Consider the following 8673-nt stretch of genomic DNA (forward strand, 5'->3'; position numbering starts at 1 on the left):
CTGAGTGGGCAGCTGTTGTAGTATGTGACGTGGGGTCCTCTCATTCTCCCTGGGCCAGCAGTGCAGCCGAGGGGATGGGGATTTACCTCTGGGCTGCAGATCGTTGCTCACTGCAAGACATCATGTCCCCAGGTCACTCTGTGATAGCTCTGTCCAGCTCACAAACTGTCAGTCCTGTTGCAGGAAGCACGCCTTCTCACTGTGGAGAGAGGTGCGGGCTGAGATGGTACCTGACTCCTTCCTCTTGTCTGCCCCTCTCTTGGCTAGCAAATGAAAGAACAAGCAAAGAGCTTTTCAGTGGAGATCAAGCAGATAGACTTGGATGTTAACCGCACCTTCCGAAACCACATCATGTTTCGGGATCGCTACGGAGTGAAGTGAGTATGGGGCACTGTGAGTGGCTGCATGGGCATTCGTGCTGTTGGGTGTGGGTGGGATAAGATGGATATGGTGTCCAGCACCACCTTGTTTCAGAGCAGCTCATAGGAGAGCAAAGCCACCTCTGCTCCACAAACCATCAGCACGTGGTCTGACCCACAGACGTTGAGCTGCCGATTCTCTCTTCGAACAGGTCCACACTGGACCTCATTCAGCCCTAGTTCTTGAGCCGAGCATCAGCCTGTTGCAGTGCCTTGTCCCTACAGTGCTAGGGTTGCAATTGCAGAGGGCTTGTTCTGGAGTGGCTGGGATGACGGGGTGGGTCTGTCAGGAGCTGGGTGGGATAGGGTGTACGTGGCCTCCACAGCAGATGGGGTTGAAGAAGTTTGACAAAGCGGCTTTGTCACTGGGATGAGTCACACCTGGCTGCCCTACACAGACACACAGTCTGCAAGGAAGCCTGCACTGCGTATCTGTATGGTGGCGACTCCTTTGGCAAGGAGGGAAGGGAGAAAGGAACCTACTAATAAAATGGTGGCAGTGCTTTCCCCACGGTGTTTAACACTTCATGCCTGGGTGATTGCAAGTCTATTAAAAACCCACCACCACTCCAAACCTGAAGAGCAGCTGGGTACATGCGTGTCTCTCCAGGAGACCTGCTGATGGAGCAGGCTGGCTCAGCCCTGCTCTGTGGACCACTCTGAAGGAAGAGGTCCCATCCCATGTGCCCATCAAGGTGCTTTCTGGTTCTGTGAGCCCTCCTCCTTGCAAAAGGCATAGGTATCAGCTGTCTAGGTGTTTTCAGAACCTTTGCTCTCTGGTGTGCACACAAAGCAGGAGACCTCACGCTCAGTTGTTTTAATATCCTTCTTTCTCCCCAGGCAGCAGGCACTCTTCCACGTCCTGTCAGCATACTCGGTTTATAACACTGTAAGTAGTAAGTTAGTCTAGTTAAAGTGAATAGCATTGTGCTTTACGTGTGTGTGTGTGTATATACAAAGCTGTATATATATAACTTTATTATATATATACAACTTTATTATATATATAACTTTGTTATATATACAACAAGTTGTATATATATAACTTTATATATATTTATATATGTGTATACATGTATGTTTTTGTTTATATATATGTATACACACACCCCCACATTTAGCCAGTGGTAATTCCAATTGTAAGTGCTAATACTGGTTTGTATGGAAAGCTGCAAGACTCTCAGGCAGAACAAGACTCTTTGCACAGTTGTTTCATTCCCTTGCTCATTTTGTCACCTGGAAAATGACATCTGGCAGATGCAGTCTGGGCAAGTGTCAGCAAAGAACGAGGGATTGCCCTTTGTCTTTTCAGCAAGACTGGTGTCCTGGCGGAAGGTCTGTCATGTTTCTGACTTCTTGTCATACACTGAATGGCATCCGTGTTGAAAAGACTGATTTATTAAAGCAACCCGGTTGTTTTTAGCTGAAGGACATGGGCAGAATAAGCCTAAATTAGCAGCTGAACCTATGCTGCCTCCATCTACAGGAGGAGACAATTGCCCCAGAAGGCACAGAAGGTGCTCAGGGTGGGTAGTCAAGGAAACAATGACTCTGCCTTCCCTCATACCAGATAAATGCTTACTATATTTATTTATTGTTTAATTACTTCAGTGCTCACATGGCTGAAGGATTCCAAGACAGTATTGGAGCCACATGCTGTTTATTGTCCCATCCCCTATTCCTTGAAGTAGCTGCAGGCATCTCTTCTGTTGAGGTTTCTGTCCCTTGGCGTCCAGGCTTGAGCAGAGCTGGTAGGGGAAGCAGCATGCGGGAGAAGCATTGCCTGTAAGCCCCTCACCTCCTGCTGGAGATCCTGCTAGAGCAAGTCTGGAGGAGGGCCACGAAAGTGGTCAGAGGGATGAAACAGCTCTCCTATATAGAAAGGCTGAGAGTTGGGTATGTTGAGCCTGGAGAAGAGAAAAATCTGGGGAGACCCTATTGTGGCCTTTCGATATATAAAGAGGGCTTATAAGAAAGACAGACCTTTACCAGGGCCCATAGAAACAGGACAAGGGGCAACAGTTTTAAACTGAAAGAAGGTGAGTTTAGATTGGACATAAAAAAGACAGTTTTTACAGTGAGGATGGGGTGAGACTGGAACAGGCTGCCCAGAGAAGCTGTGCATGCCCCATCATTGGGAGTGTTCAAGATCAGGTTGGATGGGGCTTTGAGCAGTCTGATCTAGTGAAAGATACCTCTGCCCACATCAGAGGGGTTGGACAAGATGATCCCTTCCAACCCAAACCACTCTGTGAATTACTGACGTCGTAGAGGCTGTAGACATATGAGAACTGTGAATTTGGGCACAAACAATAAAGACCTTGAAATGGTACAGACGTTGAAAGAGGAGAGGGAGGCACAGGCAGCCTAACCTGCTTCTGCAGCTTTAGCTTCTTGGCATGTCTGACAGCATGGCAGCACGTGTGCCCCTCTTGGTTCTTACAGGAAGTGAGCTACTGCCAAGGGATGAGCCAGATCGCAGCCATCCTCCTGATGTACTTAAACGAAGAGGATGCGTTCTGGGCACTGGCACAGCTGCTGACCAACCAGCGGCATGCCATGCATGGTAAGGCTCGGGTGGGATGTGGATGGGAGCTCTTGCAATGGGAGGAAGGGCTGTTTAAAATCATCACTAGAACCTCATTTCTCATCACGTACTTGTTTAAAGCAAGTAAGGCTTAATTATGTGCCAACGTGACCTGATTATGGAGCTGTTCTTCACTCTTGGAGGTAGACAAGTTCATCAGAGAAAAATGTGGTTTATCAGCACTGAGCTTTAACACCTGGTAATTAGCACCTTCACAGAGGTGCTGTCCTCCCTCTGGAGTGTCTTATCCTTGGCAATGAATTAACTCAAGGTTACGAGTTTTTAAGAAGTCTCAAAGAAGTACATCCAAGAGCATAATGTAATGCTCTGTTTTTAGCATGCCATGAGCTATGTGCCCTTGTGTTTTTAATGAAGATGTAATCCCACCAAATGTGTTGTATTATTTTACTTCCAGTACATTAAAGATCCTTTCATCTTGTGGTTAGCACTAATCTATGCATGGAGCATTATTTTATGAGCAGAGAGCTAAGCCTTGTGGCTTGATAACTCCGGACAGTCTTAAACACATGTACTCCTAGGTTACAGGGCGCTGCACAACCTTGTGGTGTTCAAACATCTTCAGCTTTCCTTCGAAGCTTTGCAAGCACCAAGATGTGTTCAGAGAGGTCTTGGCCAAGCCAAGTCTCGGGCCGGTGGGCGGTGGGGAGGTGAGCAGGTCTGCTCTGCAGGGCTGGGCTGAGAGGGACCGGCTGGGATTGGTGCTGAGGGTGCTGTCACCCACGTGGATGGGGTGAAGGGTGGGCTCTGGGAGGGATACCAGGGGGGTAGCTGAGCAGACTGTGCTCTAGCCGACTTCAACAGGCACTGCAGGGGATCAGTTTCCAGAAAATCAGACTGCCCTTGTGACTGCTCCAGAGCTTTTTTGATTAATTTTTGTTTCTCTCACTTTTTCTTGTTAAGGTTTTTTCATTCCCGGGTTCCCGAAGCTGCAGAGATTTCAAGCTCACCACGAGCAGATTTTAAGCAAACTGTTTCCCAAACTGAAGAAGCACATGGTATCTCTTTGCTATCGGTCTCCCCATACTAATACTGCGTTTTAATGCTAAAGCAGTTAGTGTGATGTTCTGCCAAATAGATGCACAACTGAACATAGATTTCTAACCGTGTAAGACTGCTTCAGCTGCAAAGAGACAAGTGTTTCTTGAATGGTGTGCCTGAATCTTGCTGAGGTGAATGGTTATCACTTGCTAGCTGGTCATTATTGTAGGGACTGCTAAAATCTGAAGGCTTCCTTAGGAAAGCCAGGCAGGAAGGCTCACAGTGCCTGCAACAAAAGGAGTTGCATCAACAGGGAGGCTGGGCTGTTTTCTTACACCAGCTGCAAAGCCCAGAGGGTGATGCTGGACTCTCTGGAGTCTTAATTCAATAATTATTAGCCCCAAGTACCTGCATTTAGTGGCTTTGCTGTTTAAAGACAGGAGGCGTGTGAGATTTGCTGTGTGTTTTGTTGCTTGGTCATGTCCAGTTGTTTTTCTCTCTAGCAGTACAAGCCCATTCGGTGGCTGGAGTAGCATTTGCAGTACACAAGCCAAAATTTGGTTTTCTGTGACCAGACACCTGAAGATTTCACAGGAGGCATGTGAGATTTGCTGTGTGTTTTGTTGCTTGGGCATGTCCAGTTGTTTTTCTCTCTAGCAGATGGTACAAGCCCATTCAGTGGCTGGAGTAGCATTTGCAGTACACAAGCCAAAATTTGGTTTTCTGTGGCCAGACACCTGAAGATTTCTTATTCTCCCAAGGGGCTCGATGGCCCGGCTCCAGGAAAATGTTTATATTGCCATCATGTGCAACAGCTCTTTTTTTATGCTGCAGATGAGCCGGCCCTGACCGTATAAGTGAAATAGAGTGAGGACAGGTTTTCACTTAATTATAGCCATGGGGTTAGGGAAACGTGGGAATACCTGTCTGCAAACTGCTCATGCCTCCCAAAAGCTCCTCAGGCCTGCAGGTGCCAAAAGCAATGACCAGAGCCAGCCATTAATCCCATGGGCTCCTTTCTCCTCGCATCCCCACCCCTTTGCGGGCTTGGCAGCAGCAGTCACATCAACCTGGGTTCGCAAAGCTGCAGAGCTTCCAAACTCACCATGAGCAGATTTTAAGCACGTGCAGGGTGCTGTGCATCCCAGCATCAGCCGTGCCAGAAAAAGCAAAGCTGTGTGTGAGCGCTGCGCCAGGTGCCAGAGATGGACAAGTGACAGACTGGGGTAGATGCTGGCGAGAGTTTTAAGTTTTCTTTAGCCTGCCAGGCCATCCTACTCCTGCAGCAGCCATGCTGTGCAAATGAGGTAGTGCTAGCAAAGCTGGCTTGATTGTGCAGGACTGGATTTGCCTGTGGGTAATTGGGGCTAATTAGTGTTTGCTGCAGTGCTCCAAGAGGCATGCATGGGAATCGGTGTGGAAACAAAAATGGTAGCCTACAAGGAGTGCATGCTTTGGGTTCCTGGAAGATTTCTGTAAATCCCTGGAGTAGGTATTAGGCCTAAAAGCTTCTCCTATAAATTAATTTGCAAAGTTGTGGCTGAAGTCTGGCCACATTGAAGGTCAGGTTCAATGAATACCTTGGACAAAGGGCCAAAGCAGGGCTTCAACTGATGTTGCACTTAAAGCAGGGACTTTGTTGGGAGACAAACTGCAGCCAGATCCTGCACCCAGACCCCAGCATTAATAACCCAATTAACGAACCTCTCCAAAAGCCCTGTGAGTTGCTTGAACCTCCAGCAGCCAGCGTGGTGAAACGGCTGTCTCTTTTTGCTGTCTCTTCCTAGGACAAGGAGCAGATGACTACAGGGATTTACACGACCAAGTGGTTCCTGCAGTGTTTCATTGACCGGGTGAGCATGCTCTGCGGGTTGTTTGCTGCTCTGCCACTTGCATGCACAGTTAATCTACCTGTTTTTTTTTTTCCTTAAGCATCATAATTTGAAGGCAGTGTTAATATTTTGTGAGGTGGAATATTATGCACATTCTCATAAGGCAAAAAGGGGGAAGCTAAAAATGACACTGCCAATGCAGGTAAGCCAATCCCTGCTGCCTCATCACAAGCAGTCACTGGGAGATGGCTCAGCAGCAGCAATGTAAGCTTGGAAGCTGTGAGAGATCTTTCCCTTGCCCATTGGCACTGCTGCAAAGGCAATTAACCTCACTTTGGCTCTGGAAACAACGTAGGGAGAAGAAGAGCTGGAGGCACAAACATTAACGAGTAGCACTGCGGCAGCTGCAGGCAAGGGAGCGAGCTGGGCACTGGAGACACGTCAAAGTGCAAGAAAATTACCCTGATTTGTCTAGAGCTAATTTGCCACTCCTGGGCCAAGACTACTTTACTTTTTGGGGCAGTGTTGTGCTTGCACACTGGAACACAAGATCTTATCTCAATTTTCTGCTGCCCCATCTTCTGTAAAGCAGCAGATGACATCTTCCCCTTGAGAGGGGGATTCACTGCCTTGCAGTCTGATACTAAAAGCTGTATAAAATGCAGAATCCCTTTAACTGCACTTTAATGCGGTAAAAGAGCTGCAGTGGCCAGCCAATCATGAAAAATTCTGGAGAGTAAGGGCAGCGTCCTAAATGTGAACTTAAATGTCATAGTAGGACCGGTATTAATTTCTGTGCTTGCTGGGTGGTGATGGGCTGCTCCATCATGTTGGATATCCGTTCATTCCCGTTGATCAGATTGGGCCAGGGTGCAAATAAAAACCTCTTGCAGAGCCTGTGTATAAGAAAAACCACTTCTCTAGACTCCGAAGGAGTGATTTTATAATGCTTAGTGAAGCACCATTGGGCCTTCAGACCTATCCCATAAATAGCCCTCGTCTGTTTGAATGGGTACAGGAGTGGTTTTGTACGCTTGAAAGGCTGAAAGATGATGATGTTCCCTCCAGGGCAGGTGAATCCACTGCTAGTGTGCCTGTGTGGGAAGCTCCTCCTTTTTCTGGATTTGCAGCTGGATTTTAAGTACTTTCCTGGCCACCCGAGGGTGTTAGCTTTAAGGCAAAACCATAGTCAATAAATTAGGTTTTTGTGCTGCAGATGAATCCTGGACGTCTCACCCTGCTGTGTGTTTTGGTGCGAGGGGGCGTGGTGATGCCACCAACCTCTCTGTCATCAGCCCATCAATTAGTGCTTTTGAGTGTGGTGCTAACAAGCTGGGTTTTTGTTTGTGTGCTTGAAACAGACCCCCTTCACCCTCACCTTGCGGCTGTGGGATATCTACATCCTGGAAGGAGAGCGGGTGCTGACGGCCATGGCTTACACCATCCTCAAACTGCACAAAAGTAAGGTCCCAGCAGAGTGCGTTCTCATATGGCAGAGGTGGCACCGTGCTTGCTGCTGACCCAGAAAGTTTTGAGGTCTACTGCCAGCCTGCTCAGTGCCCTGTGCTGGCCCCAAAAGGCACAGTCCTGTGCTGCTGCTCTGGGGAGGAAATGAGATGCCACAAGGGTTAAAATCCTGTGCTAAGCCTGAAACACTCCCAGCTCCTTCTTTCTGTGTGTTGTGCCCCACATCTTTGATCAGCCTGCTTTTAGGAGCAATACAGGCAGCAGCCTATCTGTCTGCAAAGCTCTATGTGGTGGTTCAGCTGAAAAGGTTGTAGAGGGAGAAATAAATCCATTCCTATACTTCTAAAATGACCAGAAGCTGGTTTTCTCACATAACGTTAAGGCAGTGATGTTTGTACTTTGAGATCTTTGGGACTTTGAACCCCTCTGCTCCCATAAGCTAGCAGCCTTGCTCCATCACCCTGCTAAGTCTTTAATCTGGGACAGGAGCAGTGTTGATACTACATGCTGGGAGCCTTTGGGCCAGTGAGATTTATTGGACTGCATGTGTTGGGTTCTGCAAAGAGCCACCCTGCTCTTCCTTCAGTTGAACGAAGAACAGGCTGTCCAGAAATACATCTTCAGGTATCCCATTTGTTTGCAAAGACTGGGAAGCTGGGAGGCAGGCAGAGTTTCAGCCTGGCTGTGAAATAACCTCTCCTTCCTGAGGAATCCTTGCCTGCATCCTGTTCCTTGCCTGTGTCCCTGGCATGGATCAGCATCCCTGCCTGCATCCCTTCCTGCTGGCTGGTGCAGGCTGGCATCCCTGGCTGGTGGTGGTGGCTGCCAGCAGTGGCTGTTCAGTCTGACGCTTGGGGTCTGTCTCACGGAGCTTTTCCTCCTCCTAGAGGCATTGGTGAGAACTTCCAGGAATTGCCCAAAATGTGCATCCTGGTCAGCATAGGTCCCAGCCCCACCATCATCCAGCCATTGCTGAGCTATTGCCCAGAGGTGGCACGGATATATAAATGTATCGACAATTGTGAACAACAGTGGGAAGGTGGGAGAGAGGCAAAAACATTTGGGGTATCCCATCCCAGAGTGGGAACAGCAGCAGAACCCCAGATAAAACCAAAGCAATGAAACCCACTCTCGTGCTACCCTGCAATTTGGCCATGCTGCTGCCATTACCCCTTTCTACCGTCCCCAGAGCGCCTGCTGAAGATGATGCTAGAAGATTTACGGGAATTTCTGCAGGAGAAAATTGCCACTTCCCTCCAGTATGAGGATGATGCTGTCATCGAACAACTGCAGGTGTCGATGACCGAACTGCGCAAGATGAAATTTGACCTCCCCCCACCAGGTGGGTAGAGGGGAAGGCGGGCAGCCC

At 48.4% G+C, this 8673-nt stretch overlaps 1 protein-coding gene across 1 annotated transcript in view; it reads left to right on the plus strand.

Moving 5' to 3' along the window:
- Window positions 1-267: 267 nt before the first annotated feature.
- The window catches only part of LOC104544459 (USP6 N-terminal-like protein), a gene marked incomplete at its 5' end in the record, with an annotated part of 9923 nt that continues 1517 nt past the window's right edge, over window positions 268-8673 (plus strand). The window contains 7 exons of the mRNA XM_010189340.1: window positions 268-377; window positions 1260-1308; window positions 2865-2985; window positions 3928-4022; window positions 5793-5858; window positions 7199-7298; window positions 8494-8646. Coding sequence (XP_010187642.1) covers window positions 268-377; window positions 1260-1308; window positions 2865-2985; window positions 3928-4022; window positions 5793-5858; window positions 7199-7298; window positions 8494-8646 — 694 coding nt within the window. The remainder of the gene's footprint in view (window positions 378-1259; window positions 1309-2864; window positions 2986-3927; window positions 4023-5792; window positions 5859-7198; window positions 7299-8493; window positions 8647-8673) is intronic.

Source organism: Mesitornis unicolor, unplaced genomic scaffold (genome assembly GCF_000695765.1).
Source record: "Mesitornis unicolor isolate BGI_N332 unplaced genomic scaffold, ASM69576v1 scaffold25747, whole genome shotgun sequence".
Classification (NCBI taxonomy): domain Eukaryota; kingdom Metazoa; phylum Chordata; class Aves; order Mesitornithiformes; family Mesitornithidae; genus Mesitornis; species Mesitornis unicolor.